At 34.7% G+C, this 15,781-nt stretch overlaps 3 protein-coding genes across 5 annotated transcripts; 2 read left to right on the plus strand and 1 right to left on the minus strand.

The window, feature by feature from the left end:
* The first annotated feature begins 265 nt into the window (after positions 1-265).
* On the plus strand, positions 266-1,170 carry LOC128156200 (uncharacterized). The gene is made up of 2 exons (XM_052818249.1): positions 266-378; positions 726-1,170. The coding sequence occupies exon 2, from the start codon at positions 735-737 to the stop codon at positions 1,110-1,112; it is 378 nt and encodes a 125-aa protein (XP_052674209.1). The 5' UTR covers positions 266-378; positions 726-734; the 3' UTR covers positions 1,113-1,170.
* Positions 1,171-2,293: 1,123 nt separating this feature from the next.
* On the plus strand, positions 2,294-7,618 carry LOC128156842 (tetraspanin-9-like). 2 transcript variants are annotated; one of them, XM_052819151.1, is made up of 9 exons: positions 2,294-2,405; positions 2,804-2,959; positions 3,390-3,620; positions 4,020-4,094; positions 4,223-4,324; positions 5,009-5,191; positions 5,589-5,672; positions 5,788-6,009; positions 7,074-7,618. In XM_052819151.1, the coding sequence occupies exons 2-8, from the start codon at positions 2,900-2,902 to the stop codon at positions 5,950-5,952; spliced, it is 900 nt and encodes a 299-aa protein (XP_052675111.1). In that variant the 5' UTR covers positions 2,294-2,405; positions 2,804-2,899; the 3' UTR covers positions 5,953-6,009; positions 7,074-7,618. The 2 variants fall into 2 exon arrangements, with proteins under 2 accessions (XP_052675111.1, XP_052675110.1); XM_052819150.1 differs by lacking the exon at positions 2,294-2,405 and adding an exon at positions 2,420-2,561.
* A 517-nt stretch (positions 7,619-8,135) lies between these two features.
* Positions 8,136-10,837, minus strand: LOC128156843 (tetraspanin-9-like). 2 transcript variants are annotated; one of them, XM_052819153.1, is made up of 7 exons: positions 10,589-10,837; positions 10,238-10,468; positions 10,006-10,080; positions 9,776-9,877; positions 9,427-9,621; positions 9,197-9,280; positions 8,136-8,408 (listed from the first exon to the last, which is right to left on the minus strand). In XM_052819153.1, the coding sequence occupies exons 1-7, from the start codon at positions 10,646-10,648 to the stop codon at positions 8,328-8,330; spliced, it is 828 nt and encodes a 275-aa protein (XP_052675113.1). In that variant the 5' UTR covers positions 10,649-10,837; the 3' UTR covers positions 8,136-8,327. The 2 variants fall into 2 exon arrangements, with proteins under 2 accessions (XP_052675113.1, XP_052675114.1); XM_052819154.1 differs by having other exon boundaries at positions 8,136-8,952; positions 10,589-10,836.
* Between the last annotated feature and the right edge of the window lie 4,944 nt (positions 10,838-15,781).

Raw genomic sequence — 15,781 nt, forward strand, 5'->3', positions numbered from 1 at the left:
AAAAATCAAAATAAAATGTTCATCTCAAATCGTGTGTAAGTCCCTTTCATGAGGGTTTTATAGGGAAATGTAGTTCAATCGTAAAAAAAAATTGTTTGATTTGTATGACAGTATTGTCATGTTGTAAACTTTGAATTCACTGGATGGCAATAAATACTAGATTTACGACATGCTACATGTACATCTATAACTAGACTTTTGGTAATCATTGATTGTTTTGTACAGTGGCGGTTTTCGTGGAACATAATTTGGTGTTGCTAATAACTAAGCCTGTCTGGGCTGTCTCAAGCGGACCACCGTACAAAACTTCGGAGTTATTCCTCTTGACTTGTGTAATGTTTACGAGTCTGCTAGATTCATTGTTGTCATTACAGTCGGGTATGTAATATATTTAAAATGATGTTACAAATTATCTTACAAAAAAAGTGTGAATAATTTATTGATAGAACGTGGGCAGTGTAATTTTATGGATTATAAACATTAATAATGTTGTTGTGTATACTTTGACAGGTGGTACTTAAAACCAGAAAAACCCTTGGATCTTACTTGTTCATTGGCAAAATGTTTTAATAAAGTTTCTCACTTAACCATAATCATTACAATCGAAATGACTTTTTCATTTTATAACGGTGTTAAAGGTAAGTTTTTAAGTTTAAACGACTCAGAAAATTTATCTGATGTTGATTTCATATTTTTGTTTCTTTTCTTTTTTACAAAATATTTAGTTTCAAAAAATGGATAATGCCAAACCAGGGGATCTGAAAGTGGAAAAGTGGAACGAAGAGAAAGACGGAAAGTTATCAGAATCTAGTTTGGAACAAAAACTTCGAAGACAAGGATATAAGTTCATTAGATACGATTTTCCACCAGGAATGCATTTTCCCGATCACACCCATGGGGTGTCTAAGAAAGACGCCATTTTGAGAGGACAGATGAAGTTTTGTATGTATGGACAGACCGTTATTCTTGGCCCAGGGGACATGATTCAGGTGCCTCAGGACAGAGTTCATAACGCTACGGTGGTAGGAAAGGATTTCTTGGTGTTTTATGATGCTACTAGAGATCCAAACGCCGAAATCACTAAAGAAGAACTCGACTCTGAAGAAAATTGAGATTAATTTGAAGCGTTCACTAGTTTTTATGTTATATAAAGTTTGCTTTTAAAAGATATTTTGGGGTGAACTTGTTTATACATGTATCTTTGCCTTTTTAAAAACTGTTTTATACTGCATGTTAATGTATTGATTATAATTATAAGTATATCAATACGAAGTTAATTCTAATGTTAATCTAGCGATATCTATGTTTCTAAACGATTAAAACTTCAAAACGCCATTATGCTATCATAATCACAATATTTTATTTTAAATCATGCATGAAAAGGATCGATGATGACTGCATGCAATTTTAAACATCGCTTGGACGGTAATATATCTTGACTTGACAGAAAAATCGAGCGATGCTTCTATTGCTTTGGTTATTTACAATCCTGGGTTATTCCGCGAATTTCCGCGTAATAAATTATTGTTTAATTCATGTTAATCTCTCGCTTTACTAGGATCTTGGCAAAAAATAAAGGTATTGATTTATAAAATGAATTATGAACGCCAACGGTAAATATTTTTTTTTATAGAAAAATGTTCTCAAAAATGAAAATCTGCTTGAAAATCACGAGGTTTGTGTTCTACATTGGATTAAGAGAGGAAAAATTCTTAGCAAATTACATATTAATAATAAAAATCGATTTTAAACGTGTTCTTTGTCATCCAGAGATAATGATATAAATAAAAAAAATTTAAAAAATTGATTTGATTGACCCGTGATATAGCGTGATACGCGAAATCATTTTATAATTAAATACTCAAGTTGAAGTTTCGTGCACTGCTAAAAGGTGAGAAATGACAAATTTGATAAAGCAAAATTTACACAGTTTTTATCCCACTTACGAGGTTAAGCTGAATACCGTATTTTGCTATATTTGCTAATTCTGCAATGCCTCTTATGCACTTAAATTATAGTTTGTATGTATCTGATATACTTTTTTTATTTTAAGGAATACTGTGGCTTAGGTTCATACCATATCTCATTAAACTAGGAATATATTTTTTATCCTAATAGAAGTATTTAAATTTGATTTTTCATACGCCATTTGTAAAGTAAATAGCCGTTAAGAGAGTAATGAATATAATTGTGTGGTCTGTATCCCCTGATTTGCTGTTTCCTAGTCATCCTGTACATCCACTATATTACGGGTTTTATCGCCAGCCATCATCGGTCCGTAGCATGGATTACCTATGGTCACCTGTGTTGACTTGCACACCTGAGTGGCCCTTTCCCCGTCTAACGATTAGTTTTATACCTTTCACCACTGTGGCCTTCACATAGCTGTTAAGAGAGAATGTTACGTAAGTATTTCGAAATTGAAACCGGTTAGAATTTATGCAGTATGTAAATTCCTTCTGTCGATACGGTTTGGATGATTTTCATGCGGGAGACAGACTTGTAAAGGTGGAGGTAACGGCGATGGATTCTTGCTAAGTAGTGGACGTCACGTTGGTTTGGTAGGTCAAGTCAAGTCAACACGCGTGAATGATTTATTAATATTTGACAATATGCCATTTTTTTTACCCTATGTCAGCTGAAATATTGAATTAAAACTGCAAGATCCACCCCTGATGTGACATTTCTATCGATCCTCGATTCCGCCCTGGGCGATCGTTAAATATTTGTGTCTCTAATGATCAAAGTGGCTTGATAAAAAGAGGTCGAGAGTGCAATACTTTTAAGTATATATGTTTTGTAGAAGTTTATAAAACGTCTTATCAGCGTTGACATAATACAACAACAGAGAAACAGTAACTATGGAAGCTAGGGAGGAGACGGAGGGTCCACCTACATCATGAACCTGTTAGGATCAGCTGGCGCCATCTTCCTCATCATCCTGAACCTCGTGGTCATAGTAAGTGTCGCCCAAACAGCATTAAAGGAGGCTGGGTAGTCAACAAATTACCCGTCATATCTACCTTAACTTTTTTTAATGATTTGCTTGGCTATAAACTACTACATAGTAAAAAAAACATTTCTTAACTTTAAAATTTGAAATTCACAGGATGAATCTGTGCCATTCAGTTAACCGAAATGTGACTGAATGGTAACTGAAAGGTGACTTCATGGCATAGCTGTGCCATTCAGTCACCTTTCCAGACCTTTCAGTTAACATTCAGTTGACTGAATGGTAGAGGTTCATCCTGTGTTTTTAGTAGTCTAAATATGCCCACGACCATCCAGTCCCCTTTATCAATTACCATTATTAAAAGTCTTTAGAAAGGTGGAGACATTTCGTGTACATTGACTGACTGCAGCGTGTATAAATATTCCCACAATTTCAGCTCCTGGGCCTGGGTTTAATTATCATCGGATCCCTGGTGTACAAAGAATCTGGGCTGGTCAATGATGACATATCCCCGGTACTGAATGCCATCACTGGCGGAGATTTCACCCTCTCGGACCTCATCAGGATCATCGCTGTCGTCATCATTGTCATCGGGGTGTTCTCATTCTTGGTCTCTGGCGCCGGAATTATCGGGACCTGCGGAAAGTTCCGACCAGTTCTTGTTGTCGTAAGATCTTAGTATTTGCATCAGTATAACTGCATGAAAAATGTTCCACCGATAATATATACTTAAACAAATCAACTTCTTTGCATCCATTTTACTATTGGCATACAAATATATGACAATTATTGGTGACAACAACCACAAAACATCTGGGAAAAATCACGTATATACCAATAAACATAGTCCATAAGGAAACATATAAGTCATTATATGAATAAATATATACAGTGAATTTTGGTTGATCAGCTGACTATGTATGTGTTATGAATACTATACAATTTGAGCTAAAGACTATCAAAGAAGACAATGCCCGAAAACTGTTGTTGGATTTTTTGTTCCACTTTACTGTTCATCATAAATGAAAGGCATCGTCAATATCTGTGTTTGGTTTTGCATTTTCAGTATATGGTGATAGTATTTCTTTGTGGCGTCACAGAAATTTTCGTTCTTGCTGAAGTAGCAAAATTGAAGATAAAGGTAAAGACTTTCCCAGGTCTTTGTAAGAAAAAAGCTGCAATTTCTGTTTTTTAAACCAAGTTAAAATTTAAAAATTTATTGATTTTATATAATGAGAAATAGATCCTATATTTTATTTTACATTGCAGCTAAACAATGCCATTAAAGGAGAATTGCTCAAAGTTTTGTCTTATTACAAAGGCTACAACTTAGACCTAATATCCATTGCTTGGAACCTCATATTCTATTTGGTATGACTTCATTGAAATACTCTTCCCGGCATGCATGTTAACTTGATTTAATACGTATTGCTTTTAGCTTTAGTTTATACACTTCAAACAGACGACAGACCAAAATTAAAATAACATTGTACATACCAATCCTATTTTCTAGTATTGAAGCACTGAGTTAAAAGCTAGCTTGGTATCTTATTCAAGTCATCTTTATCGTTAGTGTTTTTTATTCGGGGAATGCGGTGGGGTGTATCTAAAGAGATGTAATGAAGGTTTTAACATGTAAATGTTAAACGCCTTGAGCCAAAATGTATAATATTAATGTGTAAAGCTCTGATATTCTCACACAATTGTTATAAAAAATAATAAAATCAAGTTTGGGGGGGGGGAGTTTAATGCACACTGGTGTTCATTAGAATACAACCTTGTAGTTTTATAATGTAACTCATTCATTAATTGTTATTGAATCGTATTTTGATTTTTAAACTGGGGACACGTTATTCACAACGATTACTCTGTTTGACATATTTTCAAATGAATATTATTAATAAATTTATTTTACAAATTTCTAAAAATGTTCATATAATACCTTGAATGTTCTAGTGTACTAGACATTATTTATGCCAGGCGTTATGATTAGCTTTTTAAAATGTGTATAATAAAGTCACACGTATTATGATATATTTGGGCTTATTTTTGTAGTTTGAATGCTGTGGAGTAAACAAACAATCGGTTGTAGATGACTTCCAGTCGACAGCATGGTCTAGAGGAAGTGACGTCATACCAGGATATTGCTGCAGAGAAGCTACGCTTACAACGGCTGCAACCTTGAATGGAACTTCTTGTACAATGACCCCGACTGCACAGAATGCATATATGAATTCTGTAAGAGATCGACTTTTACGGGCGTTTTAATCTTACATAGCTTTTCTTATAAAGACAACTTTATCAATAAGAGGAGATCAAATAGTTGATATACTTGGGGGTTTTTTAACGATCAATAATAGCAATACTCTCTGTATTAATTACATATATAGTACCTGAAACTAAGGACTGGTATATACGATTTATGATCTTTAGTCTTTTGATAACATGATTATTTCGATTTTTTATTCGGTCTTGGGGGTTCTTTATCGAGTAAGATTTATAAGTTCATATCGTCAAGTTTAAAAGCATGCTATTGTTACATTATGTAATTTCTGTACTTTGAATTCGTGTGATTCATGATTTTAAGGTGAAAAGACACACTATATTACTGATGCCCTTGTATTTTGCACTGTAGGGTTGTTACGACTTCTTGAACGACCGACTCACCAAGTACAGTGACGGGGTGGTATCTGTCGCTTCCTTTATCTTACTGACAGAGGTATGTCAGCTCTCATTCATATGTTTACATCACTCATTATTGATGGAATTTGTACCTCGATCTCGATCAGTTTTTATACAAGCCACTTTGACTGTATGAATTGATTTTTTTTAAGTTGATGGCGATCGTTGCAACCTTGATCCTGTTTTGGCAAATAACGGTTGACGTAGATCACAAAAAGGCAGCAAAGAGAACCGGACGGGTGATCGACATGCCCGCTTCCGGCGGAGATCAGCTACAGATGGAGTCGGGTGTGGTGACTAGTACCGCTGTGGTGTGATTCTATTCGACCATTTTATGTCTACTTGAAACTGTTCTTGGGTGCTTTATATTTTTATTATACCCCCCGCAAACAAAGTTTGGGGGGGTATATAGGAATCACCTTGTCCGTCCGTCCGTCCGTCTGTCTGTCTGTCTGTCTGTCTGTCTGTCTGTCTGTCTGTCTGTCTGTCCGTCTGTCTGTGCAATCGTGTCCGGTCGATATCTTTCTTATGGAGAAACATTGGAAGTTCTTACTTCACACATAGATTGCTTATGACCTAAAGGTGTGTCATGACCTTGACCCAAGGTCATTCGGGCAAGGTCAAGGTCACTGGCAGAAAAAGTGCAAAATTCGTGTCCGGTCCATATCTCTCTTATGGAGAAACATTGGAAGTTCTTACTTCACACAAAGATTGCTTATGACCTAAGGGTGTGTCATGACCTTGACCCAAGGTCATTCGGGCAAGGTCAAGGTCACTGGCAGAAAAAGTGCAAAATCCGTGTCCGGTCCATATCTTTCTTATTGGGAAACATTGGAAGTTTTTACTTCACACAAAGATTGCTTATGACCTAAGGGTGTGTCATGACCTTGACCCAAGGTCTTTTGGGCAAGGTCAAGGTCACTGGCAGAAAAAACGCAAAATTTGTGTCCGGTCCATATCTTTCTTATGGGGAAACATTGGAAGTTCTTACTTCACACATAGATTGCTTATGACCTAAGGGTGTGTCATGACCTTGACCCAAGGTCATTCGGGCAAGGTCAAAGTCACTGGCAAAAAAAAATATGCAAAATTTGTGTCCGGTCCATATCTTTCTTATGGGGAAACATTGGAAGTTCTTACTTTACACAAAGATTGCTTATGATTAAAGGGTGTGTCATGACCTTGACCCAAGGTCAATTGAGAAAGTTCAAGGTCATTGTTTCAAAAAAGCTAAATTCTGTCTGGGTCATGTCTTGTATTAATGGAAATATTAGAAGCTAAAAATTAACAGTTTTCAAATATAAAGCAGTTGTTATTTATAGAAAATGGACAGTGAAATAGATTCATCCAATATTTTCTGTAATAGCAAAAGTACACGCGTTATGATTTTTTTCTTAGCGGGGGGTATCAATTGTGAGCTTGCTCACAGTACCTCTAGTTTTACTTTTAACACAAAACATATCAAGAGACGATGAAGTAGGGACACTTTCTTCATCCTGCCAGTATTATTTTATTTTTAAAACAGTTTCACCCTCAACCCGTCAAAAACATGCACTTCTTTTTGTACAGTAGAAGTAAGCATTTTCATACCGAATCAAACGACAAGTTATTTTAGTATTCTGCTGGCATGTTCCATGTAGCATTTTCCTGTAGCAACTTGTTTTAGCAGTTATTGATGGAATTGCTGAAAATGCCATCTGTTTTTAATGTTATGTAATAAAATGATTTTCAAAATATGAAGTATATTTGATTATATTTAATCCATTCATGTTTTCTTTCAATTGTTCATTTATATGTATTTTTCTATTTATTTGTATTTTAACCAAATTTGGCATAGCTAGTCTTGGTAGTTACATGTAGGGTTGATAGATGGCGGAAAACCAATTTAGAGTATTGATGGAAATACAGGTTCAAACCGTTTCTTGACAACCATGATATCTTTATAATTCAAGATGACAAAGCTAATAAATGTGGATACATTTGCATTTGATTGAATTTTTGAAACAGAAGGCATTTTATTAATGATTTCGTCAAAGCTGTTGAACCATGTGGCGAGTCTGCGCCTTACCTGCGTACATTTTTATCACGTGAACCGATAGCTATTTCTCACCGTGAGGTAGGAATGATTGACAGGTGCATGATATTATAACTTTTGATAATACCGTAGTAGAGCTAAGTCTTTGTTAAATATTCCCTGGACCGATATCGCTTCAAAGTAAAAGAAAGTATTATTTTATATTACGTTGTGTGACATATTGCGCAACACAAGTAGGATTCTCAAAAAGTTTCACCGTGTTTGCTCAAAGCTTAAGATAACATTTTTTCTGCAGTTGCGAACTGTCCTTTAGGCAGCTTGTCTGTATCCCAGAAGACGCATGTCTTAATGTTACATAACAAGAATACCAATTTCGAAAGTGTAGATTAAAATAAAATAAAACCTGGTCATCATTCAAATTCGATTTCAATGCTTCTCATCGTGCAAAGAAACAAAAACACGGTATTGATTTTGTTGTTTATATAAGAAAATTAATATTTAGAAAAGTATATCATAAGTACAAAAAATTGATGTTTACACTGTTTACAATGTTAATTTATATCCATATGTATGACAAAAAATAAAACAACATCTGATTGCATACATGTCCCTGCCAAGTACACCAATCTATATATAAACACATTATTATAGTCTTTTTCATTTTTTCTCATTGACTTCATATTCGACATCGTTTTTCATTTGAGACAACATTCCAAATGCTGCAATGACTGCACAGATCTGTAAGTCAAGATACAGCGTTGCGTTAGTCAGGACCACAAATGGAAGATGGTTACAAAGACTTTATTCATAATCAATCAAAAACACACGAACATATGTATACAGGTAAATTCAGTTAAGCATTTCTACATGCCGTTAAAAGTATGTACACCTTTGGGGACTAAAGCAACTACTTAACAAAAGCACATAATGAACAAGTCGTACGTCTAATGCCTTGACAAATTATACAATATACTTTCTGTTATTCCCTCACGCTATATATACAAAATATTATGCTTCATGCACGAGATCGGGTCGTCCTCGCGTCCCATTTATCTAGGTCTGAGACAAGCACAATTCCTAGCGAGACTTAACCCGTAAAAAAATGCTTTAAAAAAAGACTTTGGTTCGAATAAAATCAGCATCGCATAGCTTTGTCGCTATATCGCCCAATCAACACTTTCAACAGTTTCTTATGTTGGATTTATTTCCGCCGGTGGGATTACGATTCAACTTCTTTTTGCAACTGACGAGCCATCAAGAAAGCAAATGCTACGGCAATTATCTGTAAAAGTATGGATAAGGATATAGGGGGTTTGTCTCTACAAATCGTCAATTCAGGCACAGCCATTTAAATTTATTTTTTTTACAGTTAAAGGTGATTAGAATTATCTAGAATTAATTTTCCTTTGGAATTTTTCGTTTTCAATGTCAATCGAACTATTTCGTAGCTTCTTACAATCAATGGACCTTAGAAATGATCTTTAGCATTTTTTTTATCTTATTGATAGTATGAAACTCTTTCTTACCTCAATTATCACAAGGACAACGCCAATAGCGATGAATGTACTGCTGTATGGATTCATTATGTTCGACATTTCGTTGTAGCATCCCTGTAAAAAGGAAAGTAACATAAATCTTTAGTTTAATGACATATTTTTAATTTGTTGGAGTTATTTGCCCAAGGACGAAATTGGTTTACGCATAATAAACAAATATGCGTAAAATGGATGAATGGTCAGGTCAAGTATTTCTTTACCCTATCAATGTAAGCGGTCACAGTTGATGGATTGATGGTACACAGTTGATTGATGTTGAAGTCGGCAGTGTTTGGATCCGCGCCCACACAGCAGTGACCCGGGATGATGGCTTGGCCTCTGAGGGGGTTCAACCACCAGATACTGCTCACAAAGTCGTTTCCTAGAATAACAGGATTCACTCCGCAACAGTGGAACTGTGGGGAAAAAAATAACATATCTACTTGCTAGAATACGTTTTCAAAGCACGTTATTGTACGTATAGCGAAACAAAGTCTTATGAATGCAATTTTTTAAATTGCATTGAACCTTTAAGTAATTTACCTATATACGTTATTATTTTAAACTTACGGTCAAGAAGAGGAAATTCCAAGCCCTTGTCAGTTGATTTGCGGCATTTCCATCATACCTCTGGATAAGGTTCAACATCTGGTCTTTAATGGAGGCCACCATCTACAAGAACAAAATATATATGAAGCATTTAGTACAATTATTTTTCATAAGATTTCGATAAAAATATTTTTGGCATTTGCTTTACGATGTTTTTTAAACTTAAAATTGATACATCATTGGTCTTTTACCTCATGTTTGAAAGTGAACCATCCTCCAAGAGCGACAAATTCCAGAAGTAAGATGATAATTATAACCGCTCCGTACTGTAATACAGAATTAAGATAGATATAGAATTAATTCGATGAACTTAGTATCTGCTTGTGAAAATACAAATCGCAAAGAATCTTTTATGACATTTCTTAAGTGTTAAATGAGAATCGATTTAATAAACTTATCACCCGTGATTACAAATATGCTTACTATAATTAGTAACAGCCTCATTCTAGTGATTGCACCTGCAATACCAATGATGGCTATGACAACAGCGAAAAGACCCAGGGATACTCCGAATCCGGCGAGAGCTTTCACAAGGCTGCCCATTTTAAAAGATCCGATGGAAATGTTCTCTAGCAATGGCATATACTGTGCGGCATACGCCCCTCCTTTTTCATTCATAATTGCCCCGCCGATCAGTAATGAAATGCCAGCAATCTACAAGTTAATAAAAAATTATTTTGAAAATATTAAATATTATCACGAAGATGGAGTTTAATAGAAAAATGTATTGCGTATCAAACAATAATATGCCAAAAGTATGCAAAGGAAACTTACCAAAAAGAAAATGTTGATGACAACGAGAAAAACCATCCCGACACGGCCTAAAAGATTCATCTTGGCGGATTCTTCTTTATCCAGGTCAATGTAACAAACTTTCAAATCGCCGTCCCAAACACTAACACAGGACAAAGAGGCTATTCTAGAGCGAGACTTCAGTTTTTTAGCTCAACTTTGCCAAGTACAGCAGAAGCCTTCGATATTGCACACCCTTTCCTCTACAGGAGTACTGACCTTCTGATGAAATGAGCTGACGATCTTTCATTTTAATATGGATGGGGTATGGACGGATGATGAATCAAATTGGTTGCTCATTTAAAAGATATGAAATTACTATACTGAAAAAATGTGTCAGTGTACATTCACCTGACACGGTTTCTGAACGCTGAATGCCCAATCATGCGTTACTGGCAATGAATTACATTCTTGAGTAAATATTACGTGTTATGTTGTAAAAACACTTGTAATGGCATCCTAAGGAAAATATTTACATGGTTATCGTAAGTAATAGAATATTCTCTGAAACTTGATAAATGATGATTAATTAGAAAAATGGTCTTAAAGCATACATACAAATGACGATCTAATATAATATTTTTTGGTCTTCTAAAGAGAGCTCTATTGATTAATCAAACAAAATTAAATTTAGAATACTTACAACTGTTGGAAAATCATAATAGATTGCTTTGAGTGTTATTGAGTTTATTGTCTCTGTTAGATATTCAGTCTGAGGATGTATGGTTAATTACAATTAGTTGATATGTCTCTTCGTTATTTTTCAATGAATTTTTAATTTTTGCCAGGCAGTTTTTTAACAGAGCCTACCAATCTCATTATCGCAAACTTCTTGGACTGAATTGACTAAAATCTATAGGAGTAAAAAACAATACAATGTATTTGTCTTTGTTTCGCTCAAATTTTGTTATTATCTCCTTATGTTAAATGTAATAATTCACACAGTTCAATAATGTTTATGTAGATTTATTTACTTGAACACATTCAAATAATACTCAATTTTCTAAACATTCATTTCTTTTTTCCCCCAACATATTAACATCAGACTAGTTGCAATCGATGACTAAAATCGTTTGTTGACTTTTCTATAAAACATTTTGTCATTTGTCACTGGTACCGCCCTGAGCAATACATTACTGACATGTAATTTTTGGATTTTGATTTGAAGCCTTGGGGAAAACGAAACAACCGGTGACGAAGTTATCAATTAATCGGAAATAAGAATTGAAAAAAAAAATATATCACTTACAGTTGGCTTTTATGTCTTTTTTCAACAATAATTCACGTTGTTTGTCTTTTCGTATTATGAAAATGTTGGGAAAATGAATTGGTATTATTGTAGCATTGGATTCTTTGTCATGTGGAATAGTATCAAATTGGATTAAGGTAAGGAAGATCCATAGGCATTTTTTTTAAAAATGTCAATAGCACCTCTCTCTGTCTCTCTCTCTCTCTCTCTCTCTCTCTCTCTCTCTCTCTCTCTCTCTCTCTCTCTCTCTCTCTCTCGTTAGTTTGTTTTCTTCTTCTTTTTTCTTTTTCAATCATTAGACTAGACCAACAAAAACTCAAAAAGACACATGTAATTTTAACGTTATTCGCCCCTCAGTATAGTTCGATATTCCCGTGATTTTTTTAAAATTTTGATCATAAGTATTATTAGATGACTATAATTCTTAGTATCATTTTATCTTAAATAATATAAAATATAGTATATAAAAAACTGAATTAAAAGGAGCATTTTAAAAAACCACTGAAATTATCGGGCTTTGGTTCGAGATAATTTTCATACAATGTTTTGATTCTAAAATGTTCGATGCAATTTGTCAAAATAAAGCAGATCAACTTTTCACATTGCATGTTTTTGTTATTTATTTTAATACCCGCACTTAATGGTGAAAAAACAAACAATATTATACATGTTAGTCATATTGCAGCATAAATGCAATGGAAAGACAGTATTGGACGTCTTCGTCGGAAACCACTTCGATTTATTAGCTCCCCCTTATTTGGAAAAGGACTATTTGCGGTATCCGGGTGGTGGCTTGGGACGATGTACATGTATCATATTATGTCTACTACAAAATATGTAAAATTATATGTAAAAATATAATACAAAAATCCAAATGCCGATTTCACAATACCAATGTATATGGGTTTGGTTTTGGGGTGTTTTTTTTAGTAAATTGGGCGGATATAATCCCGCAAAAAGTATGATTTTTTCAATTCCATAAATTGTGAATTTATAATAATGCTTTAATCTATTTTATGCAAAAAGTATATTTTAGTTAATTTTAATACCTATTCGTTTAGCCCAGAAGGCTCATTTGAGATTCGACATTATAAACAATTAACAATCAAATCATGAATATGAAAAACTGGATTTTGGCGAAATCAAGCTGTTCTTTAAATAGAAATCATCCGTGTAAGCTATTTTCTACATTTGAATGTAAAATAATCACTTATAAAATTTTTAAAATAACAGATAAATTATTTCACACAGTGTAATTAGTGTATGCATGTAAAAACATGTCATGTCTGTATTCGCCCCTGGTACGTTTAACCCCGGATTGTATTTACCCAGATTGTGTAAATAAAAAGCTGTAAGTAAAGTGAGATTATTTTATTTGTTTTTATCTTAATAGCATTCACCGGTTTCTGCTATTAATCAGAGTATTGTTTGTCACTGTGTAGACGCTTGGTGCATAAACTGATTATTAAGATACAATCACGTTGAAAAAATCGCAATCATGTATTTGATTATTTTTTTAAATCACTAAATGTAAAGTCTCTTTCTCTTAATGAAACATCTTATGGGTCTACCGTTCTATCAAGGAGAATATATGTAATCTATACCATGAAAGGTTTGCGGTGGTTGGTGCCAATATTGTTGACAATGCTCTGACAAAAAATTTTAATTATGGGTTGAAAACAGTAATACCTAAAAAATTGATTTTATGTGTTTTTATTATTTATTTACTTTTTTGGGTTTGAAATTTTATTAACAAGAAAGAGTGGAGTGCATATATCAAATCTTAGCTCAAATCCCAACCAAATTTGACATATCATTTGAAGAAGAATAAAAAACATGTCCTTGGTTGGTAAACAACTTTCTAAACATTTAAACATGCACTGCAAACATCTGTGTACATATACTACAACATAACCCATGAATTCAATCGAAAATTACAAAGTGGAAGAGGTGGCGCAAAATTACTACTTTGTTACCATATACACATACGTATTATAACCGATAACACCAAATATGGTAGTGACCACTTTATACATGTATGTAATTTGGGAATACATAGACGTTTGTGGCAAAGACAGCTGCTTTGGACAATATTTTGCATTAATTATCCATATTGTTTTATTTCTATGGTATATTCCGTGTATGTGTTCTGCTCTTTATCCCACAATTTATCGTGGATTTTCGCCCCCATTGCTTATTTCTACTGAAAACCCCATCCCCACATGTATACACATGCGCTCTCTCTCTCTCTCTCTCTCGCTCTCGCTCTCGCTCTCACTCTCTCTCTCTCTCTCTCTCTCTCTCTCTCTCTCTCTCTCTCTCTCTCTCTCTCTCTCTCTCTCTCCATGTACAGGTTTTTAAAGCAAAAAAGTCATTTTTAAAATTATGAATCGGGATTTCGTACGAATGAACCTTCTGGGCTTTCGTATATTACATAAACTCTTAGAACTTACATCCAACAATAATCCAATAGAAATTGACTTCTTTACATGGATTTTTAGCTCACCTGAGCCAAAGGCTCAAGTGAGCTTTTCTGATCACAATTTGTCCGTTGTCTGTCGTTGTCGTCGTCGTCGTCGTCGTCGTTGTTAACTTTTCACATTTTCATCTTCTTCTCAAGAACCACTGGACAGATTTCAACCAAATTTGGCACAAAGCACCACTAGGTAAAGGGGATTCAAGTTTGTTCCAATGAAGTGCCACGCCCTTTTTAAAGGGGAGATAATTGAGAATTATTAAAAATTTGTTGGTATTTTTCAAAAATCTTCTTCTCAAAAACTATTCAGCCGGAAAAGCTTAAACTTGTGTGGAGGCATCCTCAGGTAGTGTAGATTCACGTTTGTTCAAATCATGGTCCCCGGGGGTAGGGAGGGGCCACAAGAGGGGGATCAAGTTTTACATAGGAATATATAGAGAAAATCTTTAAAAATCTCCTTCTCAAAAACTATTTGGCCAGAAAAGCTCAAATTAAAATGGGAGCATCCTCAGGTAGTGTAGATTCAAGTTTGTTCAAACCATGGTTCCCGGGGGTAGGGTGGGGCCACAATTTGGGGATCAAGTTGTACATAGGAATATATGGAGAAAATCTTTAAAAATTCTTCTCAAAAACTGTTAGGCCAGAAAAGCTCTAATTTAAATGGAAGCATCCTCAGGAAGTGTAGATTCAAGTTTGTTTAAATCATGATCCCCGGGGGTAGGGTGGGGCCACAATTGGGGGATCAAGTTTTACATAGGAATATATAGAGAAAATCTTTAAAAATCTTCTTCTCAAAAACTATTAGGCCAGAAAAGCTCAAATTAAAGGAAGCATGCTCAGGATGTGTAGATTTAAGTTTGTTCAAATCATGGTCCCCGGGGGTAGGATGGGGCCACAATTGGGGGATCAAGTTTTACATAGGAATATATAGAGAAAATCTTTAAAAGTCTTCTTCTCAAAACTATTTGGCCAGGAAAGCTAAACTTTGAGTGGAAGCATCCTCAGGTAGTGTAGATTCAAGTTTGTTTAAATCATGGTCCCCAGGGGTAGGGTGGGGCCACAATAGGGGGATCATGTTTTAAATAGGAATATATAGAGAAAATCTTTAAAAATCTTCTTCTCAAAAACTATTTGGCCAGAAAAGCTCAAATTAAAATGGGAGCATCCTCAGGTAATGTAGATTTAAGTCTTTTCAAATCATGATCCCCGGGGGTAGGGTGGGGCCACAATTGGGGGATCAAGTTTTACATAGGAATATATATAGAGAATATCTTTAAAAATCTTATTCTCAAAACCAGATAAGCTCAAATTTAAATGGAAGCATCCTCAGGTAATGTAGATTCACGTTTCATCAAATTATAGTCCCCGGGGGTAGGGTGGGGCCACAATTGGGGGATCAATTTTTACATAAGAGTATATAGAGAAAATCTTTTAGAAAATTCATTTTAAT

Source organism: Crassostrea angulata, chromosome 7, assembly GCF_025612915.1.
Source record: "Crassostrea angulata isolate pt1a10 chromosome 7, ASM2561291v2, whole genome shotgun sequence".
NCBI lineage: Eukaryota > Metazoa > Mollusca > Bivalvia > Ostreida > Ostreidae > Magallana > Magallana angulata.